The sequence below is a fragment of the Osmia bicornis genome, chromosome 13 (genome assembly GCF_907164935.1).
Source record: "Osmia bicornis bicornis chromosome 13, iOsmBic2.1, whole genome shotgun sequence".
Lineage (NCBI taxonomy): Eukaryota > Metazoa > Arthropoda > Insecta > Hymenoptera > Megachilidae > Osmia > Osmia bicornis.
Window position 1 is genome coordinate 7,952,767 of NC_060228.1, and position 25,335 is coordinate 7,978,101.

Sequence of the window (25,335 nt, forward strand, 5' to 3'; positions counted from 1 at the left end):
TCGAATTAATGTTAAAAATCAGGAATCTAGATTTCTCCTCGGCTGTTCGTTCTGTTTTTGGTACTTTCAACACCCGAAAGACAAATTAATTTAATATTTGGAGAAAATTTAATCTTACCTGTTGTAAAAGCGTGCAAAACGGACGAAGCTTCGAAGAGGAATGCTATACTACGCTACAAGACTGCACACCCACTCACACAGCGACGAATCTGATTAGCTGAAACGAGAGCACGCCGAATGGAACGACCAATCACAGCGTTGGTAGAAGTTTTGAATTGCTTGGAAACTTTACTAATTTAATAACTTATCAACATATATATGTGCGTGTGTTTGTTTCAGATTAGAAAAATTTCGAACATGGGTGATCGTGAACACGAAGAATTTGTTGGTACTTGTTTTGCTCTTGTTTTTGTTGTCTCTTGTACCGGCTTTGGCATTTCGTTTAGTGGAGTTGTATTCCTTATTGGCTGTACCGAAGAAGTATTGTTGAATAAGAACGTTAGAATCATTTCTTAGCTTCTAGTTAGGGGGGATTTAAGCTGTAAAGCGCAATGATTTAACAATCTAATTGTAAGTAGACGGGATAAGAGGATTATTAAGGAAGATGATGGTTTGCTCGTTTCTCCATCAGATGTCGACACGGGGGCTTAGTTACTCTAGCGACAAATTCGTTTCTATATACGTTTACACCGGTCATGATCGTAGCTGAAGGATAGAAACAAAACAACCAGTTTGTCGTACATAATTTCTTTAATAAGGTCAGGTCTGATGCGAAAGGAGGAAAATTTGAGTTCTGATTTGATTATCCATTTCAAGGAGTGATGAATCAATGACTGACACAAGTCGTTAACGTTTGTTTGCAGTAGAAGATTATGTTCGTTCTGAGAGTAAGAGACGTCAAGATACCAAGGGCCGAGTGAACTGCGTAGAAGTGAGAGGAGAAATTGTTTGATTTCCAGGCGAGCCACTCCAATCGTTTTGCAGTAATCACTGTATTTCGGCCATTCATTCAGAATTTCTTGGGTGGAAAGGGTTTTGCCGCATCCGTCAGTCCTGAAGCAAAGATGTCGTTCGAAGAGGAAAAACGTAAGGGATAGAAATACTTTCTTTATTTATTTCGATAGTTACATAAGCTTTATTCGTGTTGATCATTCGAAACGATGAGAATTTGAGATGCAAATTATCGTCCTTCCAAAATCCTGTACACGGTTATGTTCATTTGCGAACGTGACGAACAGAACATAGCAGGGAAAATTGGTTGATTGTCGTTGTTCCTGTTGAACAGAGAAATTCTTGACGATGCCGTTAGAGGAGAAAAGAAAATATTACAAGGGAACCGTAACCACGTTAGATGAAATTCCAACATGGGTGGAATACTGGAACAAAAATAAATCTAATATCGGTCTAATGAACCTCGAGAAAGTCGAAAAAGTCGACGAAGATGTAACTAAGAAAATTTCGATATGGCAAGGTGATATCACGTCTCTTGAAATAGACGCGATCGTTAATGCTGCAAACTCGAGTCTGCTTGGCGGTGGTGGAGGTACATAGAAATGTTTATTGGAAACACTTGACACACAAGTATGCTAATATTAAAGGATACAAAATATTCTGCAGTTGATGGAGCTATTCACAAAGCTGCTGGACCAAATTTAAAGAAAGAATGTGCTACTTTGGGAGGATGTCATGTTGGAGAGGCTAAAATAACCGGGGGTTATATGTTGCCTGCAAAGTGTTAGTATACTAGATCAGGTTGAAAAAGCAAGCTTCTTTCACAGATGTAATGTTTTAGATGTCATTCATACGGTTGGCCCGCAAGGGGAGAGACCAGAAAAGTTGAGGGAATGTTACGAAAACAGTCTAGCAGTTGCCAGAGAGAATAAGTTACGCGTAATCGCTTTCCCTTGCATATCGACGGGAATTTATGGATATCCTCAAAGACCCGCAGCCAATATAGCTCTGTCGACGGTTAAGAAGTTCCTACTCGATAACAGAGACGCAGTAAGAATTCATCTTGGTGACGTATGATCGTCGAAAAAACGTGTCGCGATATTGATATCTATTTGAAATTGCAGATGGATAGAATAATCTTTTGCCTGTTTCTGAAAAGCGACAAAGACATATACGAGGAGTTGTTACAGAAATATTTTGCTATCGATTAAATTACCTGCCGGCAGATCATTATTTTAAAATTAAATTCGAGATAAGCAAAGTAAAACTGTACGAGTGTATAAGCCCAATAATATTCATAGAAAAATATCAGAAGACGTATCTTTCCTAGACATCTCCTCCACTCGAATCGTTCGAGAATCGTCGAAAAATAGTTAAGTCGAATCGTTCAAAAGGGGTATGGTGAATAAAAACGATTCAAATGTTCGCGGGTAATCGTGTTGTTCCTCGTGACGTAGCGGATCGGTGATTGGTGCGATCGTAGCGCCACGACTTTACTGCTCGTCCGCATCGTGTTTCGGCCCGACGACGGCGCGTCGCCATCTTGAAAAATCGAAGTGTGGTAATGTCTGTATGTGGTAATAGGTGGGGGACGGTCGTTAATGTGGTGCGTCTCGTGCAGAAAATCTGTCACAAATGGGTAAATATCTCTTGTATTGAAAAGGCTCGATTCAAGAGCCGTTTGATTTTGTATTTATCGTATCGGACGAAACAGCATAACGTTGATAAACGAAGCACACCCATCGCTTCGTAGTGCTCTCGCCGATCTGTCGTGGCGAAGGTGCGCTCTCTCGAGCAAGATCGCGGCTAGTGAGTAGTGCGTGCGTTTAAAATACAGTGTCATATTTGTGAACCTTTTTACGATTTAAAGGCCGATCTCGATCGCGTCCCATGGTATCGTGAAAAGTAACGCGTTGTCGTCGCGTCGTCGAACGTCTAATGCAGAGTATGTGCGTATGCGCGTTCGCGGCATGAATATTCTTGGATACGTTGCTTCGTAAGGAACGTTCGAAAAGAAGGACCAAAAGTATTGGAGTAACGTCTTCGAAACAGGACATAGATTGTACCACGTCGGTGTTTCTCGTTCTCTCGCTCGGTCGTTCGGACAAGGCGGACGTACGGACGGAGTCCCGTAATCCTGAATGGCCGCCGCCACCGCTTTCTAGGTTACTGACGGACACTCAAAGAGAGCGACAGAGAAAATAAGCGAGAGGGATAGAGAGAAATCGAGAGAGACAGGGTGCGCGCGAGATATAGAAAGAAAGAGAGAGAGAGAGAGAGAAAGAAGGGCATAGAAAGAGAGCGAACGAAAGAGTGAAACAGAAGGGGTGTAGAGAGAAAGAGAAAGAAAGATACCGAGCAACCGCGAGCGCGCGCGCGCTCGCGATTCCACATACGACCGAATACTGATGTGCGGCCACCGAGGTACGCGTTCACCACCGTATCCCGGGTGTTTTTCTCGCGTACGTCGCCGATCCCAGATCGGAGGCTCGCTGCATGCGGCAGACGAGGCTTGAGTCGCTGGTGCTGCTACTGCCGTTGGTGCTGCTGCCACCGCCACCACCGCCGCCGCCACCACCGCCACCACCGCCGCCACCGCCACCGCCGCTTCCACCGCTGTCCTCGTCGCGCACCTCGACATCGACGCCGAGGCTTTACCTTAGATAAACGCGTGCTGCTTTCGTATTCGTACGCGTGTATATGCATCTTGACGCGTACGTATCATAACGAACCAGTGATATATTCCCGAACGTGTTGCATCCTTTACCTACCAGTACAAGTGGGTGTGGGTTTCGTTCGTATGGCTGGCGTGTGTGTGCGCGCGTGTGCTCGCGTGTACGTGCCGTATGTACCTGCGCTCGCGCGCACTGTGCCCATGTATGACTGCTCGCTTACGTGCACGATCGTGTAAGCGTGGTAAGTATCCAAAAAATCAGACATAACGGGGAAGGGGTTACCAGCGAACCTCGTCGCTACGAGAGACGCTACGCTTTTTTCCTTTCTCTCCTTTCTGTCTCCCTCCGATTTGGCTACGAAAAGGCTTCCTTGCTCCTGTCCCCGGCTTCCCTTCTTATTTTCGTTCCCGTTCCCGTTCCCGTTCCCGTGCTCGTCGTTCCTAACCCCATATTTTCCTCGCTCCTCTGTCACGATCACGTTTCGAAATTGACCAAGGAAACGCGTTCCTCTTTCACGCGCCCGGCCGTCTAATTACTTTTATTCCAATTCGATTTGCGTATCGAATTTTCCCAATTACTCCCGACATGACACGTTCGCATACGTACTTTTTCGACTCGTTCAAGCTATCGTTCGATACAAGACACAAGTGAAACGGCAACATTCACGGAGCGACGTACATATGTACGTATGTATGTACATACATAAGTTCGTGTATCGTGCTCGTGTCGTTTGACAGTTCGAAAGCGTTTTCGAGACCGCCCACTTCCTCGTGCACGCCGTGCGACACGATCGGCACAACTTCTTGCTCGATCGAAATGCTTCTTTTATTATCCGTCCGTGGCCCTCTTCTCCCTTTCCGAGGGTCACTCGCAGTCGTTCAAATTAATCACATTCGTTGCCGAATCGCCGTGGAAACGACTATCGCGACAACGATAGTCGATTAATCGATATCAAATTTACATATACAAAATGATTAAGCCAAGTTTTTTATCTCCAAACATTTTAAAAATTATTTTACATTTTTTTACGAATCGTGTCGCGGATGTTCTCATTCACGGTCGCCAAGGTACTCGCCGCTCGCATTAACAAACCGCGAGTATTGTTCTTGAAACGATGCAAACACGGTCGTTGCGCGAAAAATGTTTCACCGATTCGAGAGCGTTCCTTTTCATCATTCTCACTGTTCACGTTGTCCTGCGACGAGTCAATATTGAAATCGACGATCAACAAACGCATCTTTCTTCATTCCGATGCTTCTACCTCGAAGCCGAACGCTCGACACACGCGTCTACGAAATAATCCCTCTGAGCGAGAGTTCATCGTTACTCGTCAGCTACGATTTATTCTTGGATTACATTATGGAACCCCGGTTCTCGTGGCTTTATGTAATACCCTTGCCTCGTGGCCATCGCTTCAGAATCCGAGGCGAGGCAAAAGTAAACGAAACAGGGAAACTCTACTGTAATTCGTACTCCGTTCCCATCCCGAAACTCCTAGCTTCTTTGCGTTTATGTTCTCCAGCCGCGAAACGATTATGGCTAGACGTTCCGTTTCGCGTGTAAGGAAAAGGATCGTGGTAAATAGCGGTCGTGGCGGTGTTTGTTGCGGTGCGGGCGGTTCTGGAGGCGCGGGCATATCTCGGAGCTCCGTGCGTACCGGTGACCCAGTTTGTAGGGACACGGACTAGGACCTAATTCCGCGCCACTCCGACTAGCCCACTTTCGTCTAACGCAACCTATTACTTTAGTACATCGAAGGGAGCAATTTTGCGTTTGCGATCTTACAGCTTAGGATACTGAACGCCCGCGTCTGACCGGCTGCCTTTCTCTCGCGACATTCGGGAGAAAAACTTTTCTTCGCTCCGTGAAGAGCGGAGGTCCGTCACTGAACCTCGAGCTACGTACATGCTCGCGCTTGTCGCTATTATTAGTCGACGATGTCTCACAGGTGTCGAGCGAATAAAAGTATATTCGAAACACCTGTTTCTTCAGCTAAGAAAACCGTAACCCGGTGGAAGGATTCGAATCGCGAAACGATTACCATTAGGATTACCGAGGGATCCGGTCGTGTCTCAAAATTGCTTTGCATAAGGCGCGTAAAAATGTTTGCGTAACGGAGCAGAATTTTTCCGTCTTTCGAATCGAGCCGGTTAAAAGTCGAACGGAGAATTCGTTTCAGGAATCAAATGACCGAGTTTCTCCGTGTTATATGTCTCCTTAATATTTTATATAGTCGAGCTGTCTGTGGCTTTTGTGTCGTAAGGCGGTCGACCAAAGGCGGAAGTGTGTCGATCCTCTCACTTTATGCCTCGGCAAAAGGGGTGAAGCGAGCGTCGCGAACTTACTCTGTTTACGCGATTCGCGAATATCTTTCGGTTCGAACAGCATCTTCTTCCGAGTTTCCTTGAGAGTTTCAAGTTCGCAGACATCCACTGGCGCTCGTAAATAATAAATCTTTCTCCTTCGAGTGAATCGTTTCGTACTTACTTACATTCGTTAAAGTCACAGTGTCGTCGCCGGCGAGTAAGAAAAATGGTTCGCGTGCCATGTATGTTTTATGCGGGCGAGAAAGTTGCGAAAGAGTAATGCTCGGTCTTTAAAGATCACGAACATAGTACGTGTATCGTTACCAGAGGAAATCACGAGATTTTCACCGCGATTCTCTCTCGGCGTGCAACAATTCGATTTTCGTTTCAAAACGATCTCCTCGGTGTTATTAATTTCCACGCCGAACGACTTTCGCCAACCTTATTCTGTTCGTGCAATTCGTGCAGAAATAACGTGCAAACACCGCGCGCAATTTACAGACACTTTTGTACGTACTGTTTTCTTTCGTTGTCGTTCTTTTCCTGTTGCATTGATTGGCCGTTTCCGCGGCTTCCTGTTCCACGCAACCGGATCGACTCCTTGGCAGAAATCAAGCCGGGGGAATGTCGTCGAACCGCGCCGTTTTATTTCGCGAAACGATTCACCCTGCGAATTTTCTTCCATTCAAACTTCGATTTTCTATTTTCGCGAACGTATAAATAAAACGACGTTGATATTCGAAGCTTTTAATCCTTCTATTCCCCGCTTAAATATCTTACGGACTATAAGCTCGATGCTCCAATTAAGATTCCCGCTATATAGTTTAGCATTCAGTGATACCAGTATAGCAAGTATGATTACATCGATTCCACTCGTACAATCGTCAACCGCATTTCCGTGAAAACTTGAGAAACTTGCGTCTTGATTTAATCTCTCTAACACGTTCTTAATATAGGGTGTCTACTACTCTTTGAAATAGCGTGCATTTTGTATACTTTCAAATATGTGCTTTGTCTTGTGAATAATAAATGATAATAAAACGGGAGAATTCTCTCACGGAGCAGACGAGCGAGAGTCAAAGTTGGCCCGATGTTACATTCCGATGTACGACCAGCAGCAAGGTATGATTCACTCTCTCGCCTACCTGTGTATAGGTCCGTTTCGATGGCTGACCTAATGCAACAGGGTCCGTGTCCTCGTTTGTATCGTCTCGTAAAATATTGAGCTCTCGTCGAACCTCGAAACCGACTTCGATCCCGACGATCGACCATCTTCGGCGTTATCAGAGGATTCTAAACGTCGCGTTACTTTTTCTGATCGATCGTCGAATAGTAAATTCGAACGAGGCACACGCATTCGTAGGCTGTGGAGAAAGAAATCTTGCTAATATTTCGGGTGCATTCTGTTTCAGGCGTAGGGGGAGAGGGTGCATCGTCGAACCGTTGGAGGGTTTGAGGCAGTGAAACTGGCTGGCCTACAATGTCCGCTAGTATGCGGAGCACTCTACAAACTGTTCCAGAATCAGTGCCGGCCGACCACGTCACAAACTCCAAAGTGAGTAGAGAAAATATCAGACACGCCAACGCTCGTTTATTCGTAGCTCTTCTGTATCCACGACGAAACGGCGACCAAATTAACGAACGCGTTAAAAAACGCAAGCAAAATTTCCTCGTGATCGTCGTTTGCCGACCTTCTAACGCGTGTTCCTTCGTAACCGAGCGAGGGTTGAAAATGTCACGAGTGCACCCTGTTTGCTGGATTCACCGGTGACCCTCTGATCGATCATGCGCGGCTTAATACAAGCTCATGGTTCGTTTGTTTCCCAAGTCGATACACAAGCTCTAGTCTCAAGATGCGTCGATTCTAAAGAATGTCGCCCAACGATGCGATCATGTTTTTGCTGAAACTCGAAAACAGAAGCAAATTAGCAGTACCGGTAGAAACGAAGCGGCGTTGTTTCAGTTAGAGAAAACACGGTCGTCGTTTCGTCGGTCGATAATGTGCCTCGTCACGCAAAACGTGTTAAGGGTATGGTTCGAACGATTACGCTCCGTAAAAGGTGCTGCGCGTTTGCGGCAATTCTTTTTTATTTAAACAGGATCAATTCTCTTTTATTTCAACCAGACAAATATTTGCATCTTCGATCCTCTGATAACTATCATTTTCCCAAGGAACGCGAACACCATCGTCCGAGCATAATCGTTCACGCATTATTGGTAATGTTGCTCTGTTGTGAAATACGCGCGATTCAAACGTGCTTCGTGACGTCTTTGACCAGCGGTTTAATACTAACAGCAAAATGCTTGCCGAGAAACAACACGAAAGCGTGTTGCCCGTTTTATACCGATCCGATACGTGAAATCGAAGCTAGTTCGATCGGCGGAAACTGCGATCACCCGTTCGGCTATCACCGATTCCGTTTCGCGGATCAAGAAACGAGCAATAGTCGTCGCGATGACTCGGCCGAACAGGTTTTCACGACTGGTTGCTTTCGAATTTTCTCTCGCCAGTGGCCACTAAGCACACTCGCTGCCGTATCCTCGGCGCACCGGAGCTTTCACGTTTTCATTATCGAAGAACGATGCTCCTCGAGAGACAACGCGATCGCGTACAGTTCTTTCATCTGCGAAACTTGCGTAGGCGGTTTCCTAGACCTTGAACAGGACTCGTTGGCCGAATATGGTTTCGATAGCACGGCCGTTTACGAAATCGCCGTCCAGCAACGAGGTTTCTTTCTAGGTAACTAAATTGTAAGGTAAGCGAACGGTTGTTTGACAACGAGCACGTAAAGAAGGAAGAAAAAGCTTTCATTTTAGCGCTGTTTCGGCTTTGCCGAGTGTCGCGTTACCGGTCTCTTCAATCTCGACGAATTAGACGTCTGGCAGAATTGTATGGGCGCTGAGTCGTTTACGAACGTCGCGCGCCTACAACCAGTCGAGTTTAACTAGGCTCGAGAGCGACTCTTCTTCTCGTTGTCAGTATCTCTTTCCCTTCCGTTTGCCAGAGTTTGCTCTTTCCGTCGACGAGCCACGCGACAGCGACGCGAACCAGCTCGTTTCGCTTGCTAAATTGTTCGTTGAGCTCAATTCGAACCGCGGCGACGCGACGTCCACGAGTCCGATGACGTTCACTCCGATCGTCTGCTCACCTTTCTCAGAAAACGTTGTTTAACTTCCGTCCGCGAGAATCACCGTTTCATTAACCCGTTAACCAAAGAATACATCGTTCGAGTGAAAAAAAAAGGAAAAAACACTCGTGAAATTTAACGATGCGTTTATTGAAAGATCTTTGTTAATTGAGAGGAAAATACATCGTATTAGCATACGTCGTCTTTAAGATAAATTAACTCTTCTTCGTTCACTTTTTATCACGCTTCGTGAAGAACGTGTAACAAAAAGTGAAGATGTTTTCTGCTTGAAAAATGACCATTTAAGTTGAAGGGATAAACAGAACGAAATTTGCTAATTTATTTATAGCGATATAGCTGATGTTGGAATATACTTTATAATAGAATCGGTAAATAAGAGCGTTGGATCATCGATGCTGATGTAAAGATCGCGCATTCTTGACAATGGCTACGTATTGCCGAATTTAGACGTATCTGTTATACGTTCCTTGTCCGCGGTGCCAAGCAACGTGTTAGAGACAGTAAGAGTTTGCACAAAGTTAGTTAAAATAGTTTGGAAGTGTAGACGATCAAACTATATCCATCGGTCGTTGCTAGATAAAAATAGTCGAAGTAGCTGATCGTTCGGGTCGCACGCGACCGTTCGAGTATCGATTAATGGCCAGTATCGTGGATAAAAGGCGAAGGAAAAAGGGTTGTCGGGTTAGGTATCGTACGATTATCCTGCAGGGTCGTTCGAAAGGATTTTCTAACGCGTTGTCAGCTTAAAGGGGTTATTTGTTCACCTTGAATCGCGCGGATCCGATTGACCGCGAACTTAGCGCTCTTGTTAGCTGACGCCTAAGTTTAGCCACTTTCTTAAACGTTGACGTTTATAATTATTCGTTAAGCGTGAATTTAGTCCACGGCATTTCGCCAATTCGCCGGACCGTCATGCGTTCGATGTTTGTTTCCTCCTCCCTTGCCCCCTCGGCCATTTTGTCGAGCCACGTCGACTCGAACGTACAATGTCGGTCCGCAATTTGCTTTTCGTCGCTCGTCGAATTTTCAAATTTTCAAATTTCATACTAAATTATAGCGATCTATCGATTGCCGCTCGAATATCGCCTCGCAATCTCGTTAGCTTTTCAGCTTCGATACTTTCGACGCGTATGGACCTTGAGGATCGCGTACAATTCGTGGCGGCAATAAATTACCGAAGCATCTGCTTTTGATATGTTCGATATCAATCGTGTATTAATGCATTATGGATCTTTAGTCCACGATCGCCATATTCTTGGACTTCATCCCAGGGTTCATATTCGTTAAAGAGTTGAAGGTCAAAATAAAAAGCGTACTAAATTCTTTATAACTTGCTCTGAATGTTATTATCTCTTGAATCGATTGTATTTTCTAAGACGCGTATCTGTGTTTTTAATTTTAAAGAATTCGCGCGGTATTTGCAGCGTCGCGTCGTTCGGACGAACTTCCGGTAAAGGTGATTCGTTACAAATCACCGGTAGAGTTTTGCTCTTCGAAACGTTATAGAAGGCAACGCCAGATGGCGATCGCTGTCTTTCTGTTCGAATCCGTGTAACGTGAGAGGAGACAAAGGCAGGCGATCGACGATGCACTTTGTTGGCTGTACCCTGGCTGAACGGAGCCAATGAGTTTGCGATATAAAGCAATTTCGAAAGACGATCTTTTATCCAGATTATTGCTGGATCTTGTGACAGCGCATCGTCCGCACGTTAGATTAAAAATATTTTAAAATGAATTTTATCCTATGTCATAAGAGGAATTAGTCCGCAAAAGTCTTTTCTATTATTATTTATGGAAAGAAGATGAGCGTATAATACAAATAATTCAACGATACTGTATGCATTCTGAATCCTCGCCGATTGTTCGTCGCTGACAAGAAGTTTCAACTTGCCAAACGCATTGTCGAACTTCCGTGCATTCATAAAACTGCAGCGAACAACAGCTAAGAGGAAAGGGACGAATGGGTGATTGCCATAAATGGTAGCACGACCGCTCATCGAGAATCAATTGTCCTCGAGCTGGTGCAGCTTCACGATAGCGCTGCAACCTCGACTCGAGTCAATTGTTTTCACGTCGATCTCCACCTACGAGAAGTCGCTGTCGCGAACAGCCCCGTGAAACCTCTGTTGGATAACTGCGAACGAAGCAGGACTTACCTTCAAAACTTGGCGCACCTAGTCGTCGAAATTTCCTAAAAATCGAGATGCGCCTGTCTGAGAATCAGAGGTTTTCCTTCAAAGAAAATTGAAACGTTCGATAAAGACAAAGACGTACAAAAAGCAGACAAGACCTTGACCTTTCTCACGAGAAAAGCAGCTTATCGTGAGCACGAAAAATCTGGGCGAGATGTTGCCGTTTAAGCAGCCACCGAAAATCTTCGCTCCGATTCGAGTACCGCCCCCTCGATGCATCGATCGGACACGCGTATCAGGTTTTAGCCAACGCAGGTTCGTTTACGGATTTCGTTCGAGAGCGATTCCTGCCACGATAGCAGCTACTAGCTGTTATTCGCAGCTCGATCAGGGTTAGCTTCTTCATTTCGTCCCATTAAATCACCCATTCCGTGTCTTTCGAGCGCTAATTTATCGCTGATGCGTCAAAAACTGCAAACAATACCTTCGAGAGCGACTTTGTCGCCTAACAAGGGGAACTACCCAAGTGTTACACTCACTTATTAATGAAACTTTGCCAGCTTGTAGAGCTCGTCGAGCTGAACACGCCTATACCCCCTTTTGGAGGCAGACGGCTAATTGTTTAAAAGATATTAATAATTACATTCTAAAGTATGACAAACTCACACATACAACTCGCAATCTAGAGATCCACGGTTCAAATCCTTGGTTCCCAACATTATTTTTTTTTTTTTAATGATAATTTGTCTCTTTTTGAATAACTATTACATAAAAATTATCATTAAAAAAAAAAAAAAACATTGTTGGGAACCAAGGATTTGAACCGAGGACCTTCAGATTGCGAGTCATGGATCCGCTCCGTGGTTAAACACATGACTCGCAATCTAAAGGTCCTCGGTTCAAATCCTTGGTTCCCAACAATTTCTTTTTTTTTTATGATAATTTTTATGTAATAGTTATTCAAAAAGAGACAAATTATCATTAAAAAAAAAGAAAAATGTTGGGAACCAAGGATTTGGACCGTGGATCTCTAGATTGCGAGTTGTATGTGTGAGTTTGTCATACTTCAGAATGTAATTGTTAATATCTTTTAAACAATTAGCCGTCTGCCCCCAAAAGGGGGTATAGGCGTGTTCAGCTCGACGAGCTCTACAAGCTGGCAAAGTTTCATTAATAAGTGAGTGTAACACTTGGGTAGCTCTACGTATAAGACTGCTCGAGTCTCGTATACGAAGGTGCTATTGCACTTTCTCCAAAGTGATTAGCAATCGGCTTAAATTGGAAAATGAAACGATCGATGTAGAATAGTTGTACCGCTGATGAATCGACCTCCACGGTACTGCACGCAACCATTTGCACTGCCATTCAACATATTAATTCTGTAGACACAGTGTCCACTGTTCTTTCCTTCTATTGGGTCGAGGGATCACGCGTTCCATGGAAATAAATGAAAATTCTCGCTCAAAGTACTCTAATATCTAATGGATCAAGCCCCTTCACCGTGCTGTAGAACCGATTCGTTAAAGGGAAACCACACCTTAGATACATTTTTTCGCGGTTATATCGTTCCTGGCTGCGATTACGTAAGCAAACTCGACTCGAGTTGGCTCGGTTGGTCCCGTTGTCGTTGCGATGAGATCACGACGAAAGCGATGTCGCGGTATCGATTCAATAATACTGGTAAATATTTTCCGCTTCCCCGCTATCTCTCACCGCGAGAAACTTTGCCTTGCGCTTAATCGTGCCCGACTTATCGGCCATAACGTAACTAGGCGTTGTTTGTTCAACTGGCGAACGCTCTCTTTCCTTCGCTGAACGTCGTGGAATTTAAGAGAACAAGGCGTCGAGAAATACGCGTTCCCTGTTTTAGATGCAACAGGAAAAAAGAGAAAGGAAAGACGAGGTTGAGCAACCGTTCAACTCGGGACGGCTACAAGATCAACGGAAGTCTTTTTCTCGATTGCATCGCTTCTGAGACTGCGCACGGTTAAAACTGTCCGAGACGATCATTCGTCGAAAAATTCGACAACGCAAGACATTTCGCAATTCTCTAACCTACTTTCCTCGAAAGGAAAATTGAAACGTTCGGAGAACGCTTGATTTCTTTGAAATATGCGGCGAAAACGCATTTCTTACGGGTGCACTCCTTTCAAGAGCGCTTCTATTCTTAATACAATGCCAAGGACGCGTGTTTCACCCACTTCGTGTTGATTATACGGGTTTGGGGGATCGATAAATCGAAGGTTTTGCGCACGTGGCACGTGTGTACAGCAATAATAATATCCACCTTTGGGGATCGGACGAAAACCGTGAATCTTTAACAAAGTACAAAATACTTCCGCTCCGATCTCATTCCTTTCGAGAACCGACGTGCATTTGCCCGCTGCACATTTTCTCTTTCAACACGATCGATCGTCTGAAACTTTCATTCTCGCGAAAATACGTTTCTGACAATGAGACGAATCAAGCGTGCGTTGAAATTGAATTGATTCGCTTCGCGAACGCTGCTGAGAGGTTCAAGAAACTTGTCGATTCGCTTTTTATTCGCGAACTGGACCTTATGTTGCCTAGTCACCTTGCAAATCTCTAACAATCACGATTTCTACCTTTAATTCGCTCGCGGAATCGAGATTCCTGCGATTGCTTCGTTGCAAACGATAAAGATCGATGCTACCGGCGTTTACTTGATCCAATTTTCCTACCGGACACGTATCGTACGCGTATTTATAGCATGAAAAACAAGCAAAATAACGCAGCAGCATTTTCGGTTAAATCCATCTGCAGCATCCTTGCACGAACGCAACGGCGCGAAAGATTCCGAGGTTTTCGAAACGGAAATCGTTGTTGACGAAACGGATAAGCGATTCCTTTTTATCGAAATGACGCTAACGGTAGCGATTAGGCGAGCGGGGTCGCGGCCATTGCGTCACTCTTTATTAAAATGACTGGCTCGTAATGTTCACGGGGAGGGAAAAAAAAAAATTGGTGAATGTGTTTGTGAGTCATGAATCACGGAAGAATACGTATGATAAAAGTGAAACGTAAGAGGCATAGATAGAAATCTTGCCGTCTATACATGTGGAAATGCCTTTCTGCATGCATTTTTGTTAAAAAAGAAAAAGCGCTTTTCTCCGATTGAAAGGATAAAATGCATCAAAGGTAAACGATCTTTGGTCCGATTCCACTTTGTTTACGCGGTGTCTCGCGTGTTCGATAAACATTTTCAGCGTTATTGATTCATCCGTGACAGCAAACTTATTTTTAAGACTCGAGCAGAAATGATTCGACGCGACGCGAGCGTCATAAATGAATCGAATTTCGATCCTCGTTTATGAAGGATAATTGAGCGAAAATGGTGATAAAAATAGCGTATGTCTGGGTCATCGTTCGCGCTGTGTAAGAGCGATTTGCATGGTAGACAGGATATGTAGGATATTGTTTTTTAGTGTCAACTGTTGGTAAGGAGCGTTAAAATAGTGTTACACCCTTCGGTTTTTCCCTGAACGCCATGAACCACTGATTAAGTAGGTTGATCTTTGCGCGCACGAAGAGACGGTGTCAAGGATGTGTACGCGCACTCGATCGCAGGATCAATAATAGCGTTCGTTCCAATTTGATTTCGCTATGCGACTTTCGCTTTCGTTTAACGAACCATTCTTTTACGAATTAACCCTTTGACTGCTCAGTACTCTATTTTGTGTAACTTCTCAATTTATTTTTTCATTTTTTTGTTTCAATATCAGTAATATGCACTTATAACTTTCATTTGATTATGATTAAAATATGCGAGAAACAAAATATGGACACATTATGTGCGTCCATAGTCGGCACAGACAGCTTTCACCTGATCCATATGTGCGTCCATAGCAGTCAAAGAGTTAACAATAACGTGAAACTTTGATCTGCATCGTTTCGGAGCGAGTACTAGCAAGAGGCACAGAATAAAGTAACGAAATTAAGGAAATGCCATTAAAGTTGTACAAGTTCACCTTGACATTACCGCGGTTTTTAGTCACGAGACCAGCCGCTGGAGACTCGTTCCACGCGTCTTATACGATGTATCGAGTCCCAAAGTCAATTAATCTAATGGATCCATCTCTCTGCCTCTCCATCCCGAACTATCTTCTCCGTTCTCTTCGCGTTTGAAACTTCCTCCATTTCGTGCCTCTCTCTCTCTCTGATACGATCGCGTTATTCATTGCACAACGAGCGTATCTAGGCGCGGTGCTGTCTGTTTAATTTCTATTCAACCGGTGGCATTCGATGCACGCAGAAATGCATGCACCTAACGACGTTACGCGTGACTAGAGTAAATGCAGAGTGCATAAAAGAAGCTCGTAGTCTCTGACTCGTAAGCGCACCTACTGACCTCATCGACTAAACGTCATGCCAGCCGACGATACCCACACGAATTACCGTATCTATCGATGCTCGTTGAAATCGATAGTCAACGAGACCCGTTGCCCTTATCCCGCTACCAAAATTCGAACCCCGATCGGTTCGTTTGAACGCGACACCCTTTGATCGCGAAATTCCTCCACCCACGTTATCCAGTCAACTTATTAACGAACAACATAAACGCAATAAAAACAGAACACTTGAATTTGTTTTTTAGTTGCAAATGTTTTTCTTGTTTCGAATACTTAATCGCTGTCGCTCTTAAATGATGCATCATCGAGTATGGGAACAAAGGATCGAAACGACTCGTTGAATAAAATAAGCGAAACAGGTGGGATTAGTGATACTAAATGCAAAAGGTGGACCCTGATCGTTTACGTTGCAACATTGCGGCTTAAGAGGCAGCGCGGGACGGACGTTGCAACAGGCTACTTCTGAATAAAGTATTTCTCTTTTGTTTTGTTAAATCGCAACTCTTTCATAAAAATAGAAAAATGTCCGAACTCGGAAACAAGGTCAGATGTGACATGACGGTGTTTACACGAACTTTTTCCATTATCTTCGTGTCCGACGTTTATCGTCAAAGCATCTCCCAGATGTTATGAAATATCCAGTATGCGCCTTGAGAAAGTTACCGCTTGGATAGTTGAAGCGACGCGTTTCAGCGCCGGTCAGAGGGTTGAGTCGCGAGGGTCGAATCTGCGAATTTTCCGAAGCGTATCGAAACGAGAAAAAGCAGGGTGCAGGACGGGTTGTTTTGCTCTCATTGCTACCCGGTGTCTCGATGAAACGAGCGTTTGTGTGCTTCGAACGCGTCGGTATGCGTGCACACATAGACACGATGCAATGTGTGAGAGAAAGAGAGGAGAAACAGGGTGAGAGTAAGAGAGAGAGAGAGAAGAGAGAGAGAGGGCCGAAGCGTATCGGCGGTGTAAGATCCAGTAACGAAAGAGCTCGACTCGAGCGGAGCTCGCGTGTCCCCGTCACGGCCGTTCTACGCTCAGTTAGCCGGAGACTCGCGATCGAGCAGCACACTCGCGCGATCTGTTCGCTAATATTCATTCGACGAACCGGCCCGTCGATCGCACTTCCATCGACGCCAGTCACCCTGTCTTCCGTTTCATTTCCGTTCACCAGGATACGGTAAACGAAGTCGGAAAGCACGTGGCAGCGCGACGTTTTAACACCCCGACCTCCCCTCGTCCTCTTGTAATCGCTTTTCGATCCAAGTATCCATCGCGGCGCGAGTGTCGACAGTGCGAGAGGAATAATCGATCCGTGGGATGCAAATTTTGTTTGACTCATCCTGCCGTAGCCGAGATACGCCGCGCGTATCCAGAGAAGGTGAACGAGTTACTTCAAGGTATACACCGTGATTTCTTTCGATCTGCCCCGCACCCGTTCTGTTCTCTTCGAACGCATGGTGCTCGATTTTGGATCCTAGAATAGGATACTAATCAAGGATCTCTGTGCGAGACACCGAGTATCTGAAACGCTGAGCAACTCGAGCTATTCGATAATTAGCATTACGGATGGATAGGTTGATTCCAGCACGCGGTTATGGGTCGATCGTGAATCGCATAATGGTACGGGCAGATTGGCACGCGATAGGAAGACAAATCGGGAGCATTAATCCTATCGATAGACATATACGATGCGGTATAGTTATTGACAGACGTTACATGGGTCGAACAAGGACGCGATTAGCTGCGATACCACGGATAACGGTCTCCGTCGTGCGAAATTAAAAACGCTTAATGGTCGATAAATTCGATCGGGACTTGATTTTTAATTCGCGTGCAATCGGACGATTCGTGTCGCTTATTTATTAAGGTACGTCCGGGGACGCCCTAAAAAGGCGCGTCGGATTTCCCGATCGAACCGCTTCGAAATCGCTCGATTCCATATGGAATTTGATCGTTCTCGAATTTAACACGAGAGGAATTACGCCGCGACTCGTGACATTGACTGTCGTAGCTTTATCAATTGAACTGGCAACTAGAGCCGCGAATGGCGGACGATGCGTGACGCGGGTAACGATCGGTCACATTGCGTGGCCGATCGCGTACTCGCCTCGCCTTCTAATTTGCCCGTCGATGCAACAGGTTCATCCGCGACCATGATACCAACTTCTTCCTTCCTTTGCCGATTCCACGCGAAACATCGGAGAAACAAAACGCTCGATTTCGAATGCTACTCTCTCGCGCCCGGCTCTCGAGCCGTTTCACCGTGGAATCTAGTGGAACCGGTCTTCCAGCCGATACCCTCTAGCCGTTCTCGTAGTTGCACCAACCGGAGAATCGAACCTACGTGTATCACTGTTGGAATATTTCGTGAACGACTTAGTCGTCGGGGGCAGACGTCCGTGCAATATCGCGGTTTCATTAACGTTCAGCGCGCACAATTACCGTTGGAAAGTCGTTAACTGTCCGACTCTCTGTGAAACGCTGCGAGCAAAGTGGACGTAGTCGTTCACCGTACGTCATAGTAGCCACGCTATATAGTCTAAGGTTACGTACTTGTCCGCGTATCGAAGAACTGGCCTAATTCGTTTAACTTAACGACATTAGGAAGTCGGGCACGCGTTCCTCCTCGTCTCTGCCCCGCGCTCGATCGGCCAGCAAATCCATGCCATTGTTCACCACGGTACGAACGCGATCGCGTCTTATTTTACCCCTTTCGAATCGAATAATTAAACATTGTTGGTTAGGTGCAAGTGTATTAACGTATTTTCGAATCGCGTAGAGGCAATAAGAAATTTCATTCAAGTTTGTCCACGGTGCAGTGTGGCGTGGGTAGAATGCATCGTGCGGGTACAATGATACGCACCACCGAGCTCTCAAGGAGACCCATTCGCGCATACGTTAAAGTCCATCGACGCTGCCAAGAGTTCGAGACACCTACGAACTCAAAGTAGGTAGTTTCGTTCGTCAATTCCCCGCAGCTTCGTTAAATGAACCCTTTAAAGTATCGAGATCGGACTTGGTTAAGCATAAATCGTACGCCACCGATTTCGTCGATTCAAAGGGTGTCTTCGAAGAAAGTACGGGTTAAGGAAAAGTATACTCGTTCGTTCAACCAGAGTTTGCATTAACAAAATATTTTCCGTGCAATTCGAATCGATGACAAGCGATTTAAGTGGATTCCGGCTCAAGTGGATTTACCCCTGCTTCCGCGGCATAAAATCCCTTATTATAATCCAAAGTGATCGGTTCTAATCGAATCGATTACATAATTTTTTAATAAAACGGCGCTCGACTAACAAACGGTAAAGGCAAGGACGATTTGTCGGATTACGGGATATTTCGCGAATCTAGGGTCACCGATCGATGTCCGATTTATTACCCCTTCCTTGGGAGACTCGGCAGTCGTAGGGAAGCGTTTGTTACCCGTTCGCGGTTTACACGTCGCGCGCAACTTCTTCAACCGACGTTGTCGATTCATAGCGCGCGTTTATAACCTTCGATTAATCGCCGTCGTAGAAAATTCCATTATCGACGACGCGTGACGAGTGAGCAAAAACACACTGTTCCGGTCGCGACGTCTTCGTCGTGGGTCAACAATCTTTTCGTCGATTACCGTCTAGATAAGTTTGCCAAGCATAAACGATACTCAAACGAATTTGCAGCACCGTTGTTTACAAATCGTAGCGGGATTCGATTAGATATCGCAGCCGTTTCTCGAACAAGAATCCAATGGTTAAAAGTTTGAAAGTGGAAGCTCGCGAAACCCGGTCCCCTGAATTTGCACCTGCCGCGCCGATCAGGCAAAACACCTGCACCTTCTGCAGATTTGCCCTTTCCCAAACGCCTTCCTGCCTCGCCGTGCTTCGTGAAATTTCAACCGCAAATCCACGCGCGTTGAAAGGGAAAAGAGGTCGCGCTGCCACTCGCAAATTTACCGCTTACGTCATTGGAATATTTTTTTCTCTCGCAGGATTACTGCCAGAGCAGTAAAACCATTGTTGCCTATCATAAAAGCATTCTGGTGAGAACACGCGCGAGTGCGCGATCGGTTTCTACATCGAAAGTACAAAGTTGAGCTAGTGAGTGGAAAGAGAAACGTGACTATTCCTGCGACGATTCAATGATCTCGGCACGAAAGAATTCAACAGAATCGTTCCGCTTAATCCGTGTATCGTTGGGATACGGGATCGACGTGAAGTGGAAGAACGCGTTCGAGGAGTAGTTGTTCTTGGAAAAAACGAGAATAAACGTTGGTGGCGAGAAGGAGCAGAGAGGGATGCGCGTGCTGGTGTAGAGGGTGCCGGGAGTACAGGTGGACGAGAACGCGTCGAAGCGAGAAGAGCGAGAGGAAAGTGGAGGAAAGGAGCAAAAGCAGGCAGCTTCGAACACCCTCCGGTCGGAGGGGTTGCTAGGAGATAACCTTTGCGCGTACGGATAAAAGAAAAGTCGCCAGTATTGCGCCACGCGGGGATAACCTGGCTGGCATGTACGTGACCGAGACGGCTGGTCATAAAGTAGCACCAACGCCCACAGCCAGGGCAAAGATGGTCGAGTACAAAGGTGCGAACGAACACGGTGGTGAACGGGGTGGTGCCGGTGGTGGTGGAGGCGGCGGAGGCGGCGGAGGTGGCACTCACCTGGCTGCAACAGTAAAAAATACCGTACGCCGTCTGCTTCGTCGCACGAAAAGCCACCGGGAAGCCCCGGCGACGAACGCGAACGCGATCACGCCAACGGCGAATGGAAATCGCGCAAACAATCAAGCCACCATAAGGAATAAGCCAAACAACGCTAACGATCAAGCCGCGAGAAGATCGCAGCCTCCTCTCCCACCGTCCTTCGAGCAACACCCAAGCAGAAACAGCTACGCCAAACGACACCAAGCCAAGCCACGCGTCAAACTTCAGGTAAGAAAATGCCGAGACAGCCGGAGGGAGGTATCCTTGGCGATATCGCCTCTCGAATCTCTCGATATATCGCGCGGAGCAGCTGCGAATCCTTATAATCGCGAAAACGAGTTTCCCGCCTCACTTCTCGATCGATTGAGTAATTCACGTTATGTATTACGTCCTCGGCGTACCTCCATGGCCTGACTCCTCTTCGCAACTTCGATTTACGTAATCGCGATGTAAACAACTTCTTCGTAAATTAACAATTTATTCCATTTGTTTTCCCGATGACGCGTCCCGGAACATCACCGGACGCTTACGCAACGAACCAACAATTTCGCGTTGAAAATGTTTCTATGTATAATATTAAGAACGGCATTTGGCAGACAAACGCCTGGATCGACAGGAGGGACTATTAGGAGTCATCTGCTAGAAAATTCGCCGTTTCCACGAATTCTCTTCGCAGATGGTACTTAAAGGAAGTTCCAGCGAAATGATTACCGTTGGTCGTTAACGACATAATTGACCCGGTCAAAGCGCGTACCAGCTAGTTTAATTGCCGTTCGAATGGCTCGAGTCGTGAGCGGCATGTAACGAGATGGTTCGTCTCGATTCCAGCAGACTTATCTTATCGTTTTAAAATTTCCGTTCTACCGTCATTCGACGAACGGCGCGGGGCGTCGCGTCGTCGCAGCGAGTGGAAAAGTGCGACGGGTCTTCGCGACTTCAGCCTCCAGCAGCCGCGATAATTGCTTCCTTCGTGGCGAAACAATAGATCCTCGTCGATGTAACCGTACTCGTGAAACGTTTCTTTGTTCGACGAAACACTCGTTCGTTCTCTGGCTAAACCATCGCGTCGATCGATGCCTTGCTTAAAAGTAAAGACTCCGTTTCACGCTGTATACACGAGATCGACGCGTGTTTCTTTTGCAGAGACGACACTTGAATCGCAAACCGCGACACCGATGTCGCGTCTACAGGCGCCCGCTATCTAATCTATCGTCGGAAGATGCATTTTTCTTCCGCATCTGCTGATTCGGTTAGGCGCCAGGTTAATTCGTGTCGACCAGGTGGCATAAATCAAAGCAAAGCTGGAGGACACTGGTGGAAATAGCATGGTACGACATTCCGCGGTTATCGATACTCATTAACTTCTCTCGTTACTTTCCTTTCACCGTTCGGCAATGCGTACACGCGTCGCAAACCCGTGTAACAGAGGTGTCCACCTTTGCCGTCCGAGCAGCTGTTCGAACCACCGACTCGTGCGCTTTTATTTATGAAAGTAACAACAACACGCGATACTTTCGCCTCCGTTTTGCTACAAAATTGCATTCTCTTACACAGTCGCGCGCCTTCTATCCTAACGTATCCGCCCTCGTTCCAACCGCGTAACGAAAGATTTCTCGGCGCCCCAATCTCCCTGCGTCTCAAAGAAAGCGTATCGCATAGAACGATTCGCGTAATTTCATTAGAACAGGCGTTGAAATATTAACGCGAAGATAGCGTCGGTTGCGAAACGCGACCTTGATAGATCGTGAACTCGAGGCGCGATTTTATTGCGCTATTTGGTTAGCGGAATCAGACGAATTTATTTGTTAGGTACGTGACTAATGCTGTCTTTAGGATGAAACTCGTCGTTTCGCGAGGCAAAGACACGCGAGTGCCGGTGCATCGGCAACAAGCGAGCATAGATGCGGCACCAGGTTGCACGTGCAGCAACGAAACTCGTCCAATAACAGCGTGCAATGAACTCTCCGCGTTATTCTCCTCGTTTGTCCTCGCGGTGATTACCGTTCAAAAACGCCGCTCATGAATTACGTGCTAGTGCAGATGCAGCGCAAGTTCGAGGTCGCACGCCCGGCCGAACTTGAGAAATTCGTCGATCATGGAATATTTTAGGTATCTCAGAATTTCCACTTATCTCGCGGTATGTTTTCGATGGAATATTAATATTTAAACCGGTTGTTTCACTTTGGGGGAATGTGGAAAATGTACGAAACCGATCTCGGTGAAAGTAGTTGATTAATTCGCGTTATCTTATGTAAGGAACTTACATAAGACTGCATTTTGCAGTCTCCTAATTAAATTCGCCACGTTTACGAATAATCGTAGCGCGATAACGTATTAACGCCACTCCCATGCTTATCATAGGTACGCAAGTATTATTGTATCTCTCGTCGGTAAACAAGATGACGCGAAATTATTGAAACGAGAGCTTATCGTCTTTTTAACGCGTTATCAGAGGTCAGAAGGACTCTGAAAATAGTTTGTTTTTGTTTGAGAATGAATAATTACCGCGAGGCAAGGCACTGCCAGCTTCCGGTTCATACGATTTTAACATTTTCCATTGACGCTTTCACCGTTAACTCACCTCTATTTAAGGAGGATAACGGGTATCTTAAGCTCGACGATGATCGAAAGATGTGGAAATAGAGGAATCGCTGTATCATCGAGATTTCGTGTCGGGTTCGCGCGCGAGGCTGCGTGAAATTCTAATTAACAGGAAGCAACGACCGATATCCGAAGGCGATAGAACGCGCGGATGAAAAGTTGGTTGCACGGTGACGGTAAATATTCTTTGTCGACACCGGTTAACAACGGCTCAAATGTACTTTAAACGATTCACTTCCGTGATAGCCATCAGGGGTCCGTCCGTATGTGCATAGTCAACGTTCGTACGAACATTGGTTGGGAGTTTTATCAAGGCCGTTTCTATTTAACCAGCCGAGTTCCCCTAGCGTGCACAGCGATCGTATTGAAAAATTATTTTCAACAATCTTTCAGACGACCTGCAACCGTCTAAAAATGTTGGACCCTCGTTTAAGGTTAAACATTCCATCCTACCGTTTCGATAATCGTTGCTCAATCTGTAGTTCGTTCCGGATAGATTGGAGTTTTGCAGCTCGCTGGTTGCACAAGCAATCTCGTAATCACTGTCCAACGATCGGTTCATGGTTAGGCCTCGTTGTAGCTGGTAATTACTAGCGAAACGAGGAAAATGTAATCTCATAGCAAACTGCGTAATCAGTGTTCGATGAATGTTCGACAAATGTTATTTGAACGATAGAATGAATAAATAAGAAAACGATCGTATTGTCGAAGCGTGTAGATCGTTTGAGGAATGAATCGGAGGTCGCGTTAGCGAGTGGTCGATGCATCGTGCCAATGCATGGTCGATGGGATCGTCCAGCTCGGTGTAATCTCATTGTCGGTCGCCTCGAGTGCATCGACACCGGGATAACAGAGAAGGAGAGACGTTGCAGCGACGTTCGAGCGAAGGGGATGCAAATAAGCTCGCGACCTCGCTCTTGTAATTTTCGCCATTTCTTCTTTCTCCGACAGCCGTCATTTACCACCTGATAAATACTCGTGAGAAACGTTTCAGAGCGTGAAGGTCGTCGCGATGTTTCGTGACTGGTAACAGCAACGATGAAATGGGAAAAAAGTGAAACGAACATGTTCTCGTGCATGTTCAGAGAGTAATTAGTGGTTGGTACATTGCGAAATTGCCATGGTAAACATGCACACGCGATTCTATCCTAATTTACACGCCCTAACTAATTGTCCTTAATTAATCGTTCGATCGAAAGGATGCTGGCAAGTTTGCGAAACTTTCTTTTTCAACGACAAATTTATTATTTTCCTTTTCCTTTTTCGATCGTTGCCAACTCGATTCCAGCAACGCTCTCTCGACCCATTCGCTTCCGTTCCGCATCGATTGGCAGCCGGTGCTTCTCGTTTACGGTTGAACGATCCCGCGGTTCTCCCCGTTGTCGCAGCCTACTTTAGAAAACGTTTACGCCAACGTTTTCCGCGCCTAGTCGCGACCTATCTGCCTCGTCCTCCTCTTCAACCGATCGGCGCTCGTTCGAGCATCCAAGCTCGAGAATCAATCGTCCCTCCTCTCGTTGACCGGGAAAAGAGAGTAACTAGAGTACGAAACGATGTTCTCGATTCAAGATAGAGGCTGGTTAACAGACGTCTACAAACGGCTTCGCGCCGCTAGTTTTTCTCTTCTACTTTTGAAACAGCATTCCCGAACTTGGTCGTTCTGAAAATCTTCCAACATACAAATTATGTTCTTTCTTTTCTGACTGCTTGCAATCAGAGCGAGAACTTTGTTACACTTTCTTTCTCTACTATACTTTGATGAATTTCAAGCAAGGATTCGATCTGCCGATCAAGACCCTAACTTGCCACGAAACGGCATTCGAACAGAAGGAACGAAGGTCGCGATCACGGCAATCTCTCTGGTCAGTATTCTCCGAGACGCGGACCTTGAGAGTCGCGGTCGATCTCAAGAAGAAGGAACGCGTTTCTTTTTCGCTTCCATTTAAACCGCGGTTTCCATCGTCGTTCCCTCAGGAACGCGCTCGAAATCGAGAAATCCCCTGGAAGGTGTAGAACGATCCTCCGAGCTCGATTAATGGCGCAACGCGAACGCTGTAACAGCCTTCTCCGCGTTCATTATCGACTTTTATTTATACGGCGACGCTAGTCGTAGGCGTCGAATCGTAATGGCTCCGAGATACGCCACGCATGGAAGGTTGGAGTGTTTCTGAACGCGTGGCATCTAGTATACTTCCGACGCGCCTGGGCGTCGATTCGTGGATTTTTTACTCCTGGAAAATGTCAGTCCGCGGTATTTCGAGGTACGCCTTGAACCAGGAGTCGTAATCATCCTGCAGGTCGGAGGAGCGATCGATGATCGCGCTAGGTTTCGTAGAAGGTCGAGGACCATGAGATTCGAGCAATGTTGAAAAGTCAGCTGAGCTACCGATCGATCGAGGAAATAGGATATGAAAACGACTGGTGCGAAAGGAAATAGAAATATCGGTGGCACCAAAGCGACAGTGCACAGACCTGCTA

At 45.9% G+C, this 25,335-nt stretch overlaps 2 protein-coding genes across 10 annotated transcripts in view; both read left to right on the forward strand.

Moving 5' to 3' along the window:
* Positions 1-665: 665 nt before the first annotated feature.
* Positions 666-2,259, forward strand: LOC114879095 (macro domain-containing protein CT2219-like). 3 transcript variants are annotated; one of them, XM_029193655.2, is made up of 6 exons: positions 666-758; positions 867-1,086; positions 1,286-1,543; positions 1,618-1,734; positions 1,793-2,001; positions 2,076-2,259. In XM_029193655.2, the coding sequence occupies exons 2-6, from the start codon at positions 1,065-1,067 to the stop codon at positions 2,160-2,162; spliced, it is 693 nt and encodes a 230-aa protein (XP_029049488.1). In that variant the 5' UTR covers positions 666-758; positions 867-1,064; the 3' UTR covers positions 2,163-2,259. The 3 variants fall into 3 exon arrangements, with proteins under 3 accessions (XP_029049488.1, XP_029049489.1, XP_029049487.1); XM_029193656.2 differs by having other exon boundaries at positions 669-758; positions 864-1,086; XM_029193654.2 differs by having other exon boundaries at positions 689-887; positions 960-1,086.
* Positions 2,260-7,398: 5,139 nt separating this feature from the next.
* LOC114879092 (serine/threonine-protein kinase MARK2-like) overlaps positions 7,399-25,335 on the forward strand; it is a 44,357-nt gene continuing 26,420 nt past the window's right edge. The window contains exons 1-2 of one of the 7 annotated variants that reach the window (XM_029193648.2): positions 7,399-7,487; positions 19,548-20,484. In XM_029193648.2, the coding sequence (XP_029049481.1) occupies positions 20,062-20,484 (423 nt within the window). In that variant the 5' untranslated portion in view covers positions 7,399-7,487; positions 19,548-20,061. Of the gene's footprint in view, positions 7,488-16,571; positions 16,975-19,547; positions 20,485-25,335 lie in introns of those variants that run through there. The other 6 variants (XM_029193646.2, XM_046288407.1, XM_029193647.2 and 3 more) reach the window with 6 other exon arrangements.

Coding starts and splice junctions, on each gene's coding strand:
- LOC114879095 (XM_029193654.2), top strand. Junction 1,087..1,285: donor GTCGTTCGAAGAGGAAAAAC/GTAAGGGATAGA, acceptor CCTGTTGAACAG/AGAAATTCTTGACGATGCCG. Junction 1,544..1,617: donor TCTGCTTGGCGGTGGTGGAG/GTACATAGAAAT, acceptor AATATTCTGCAG/TTGATGGAGCTATTCACAAA.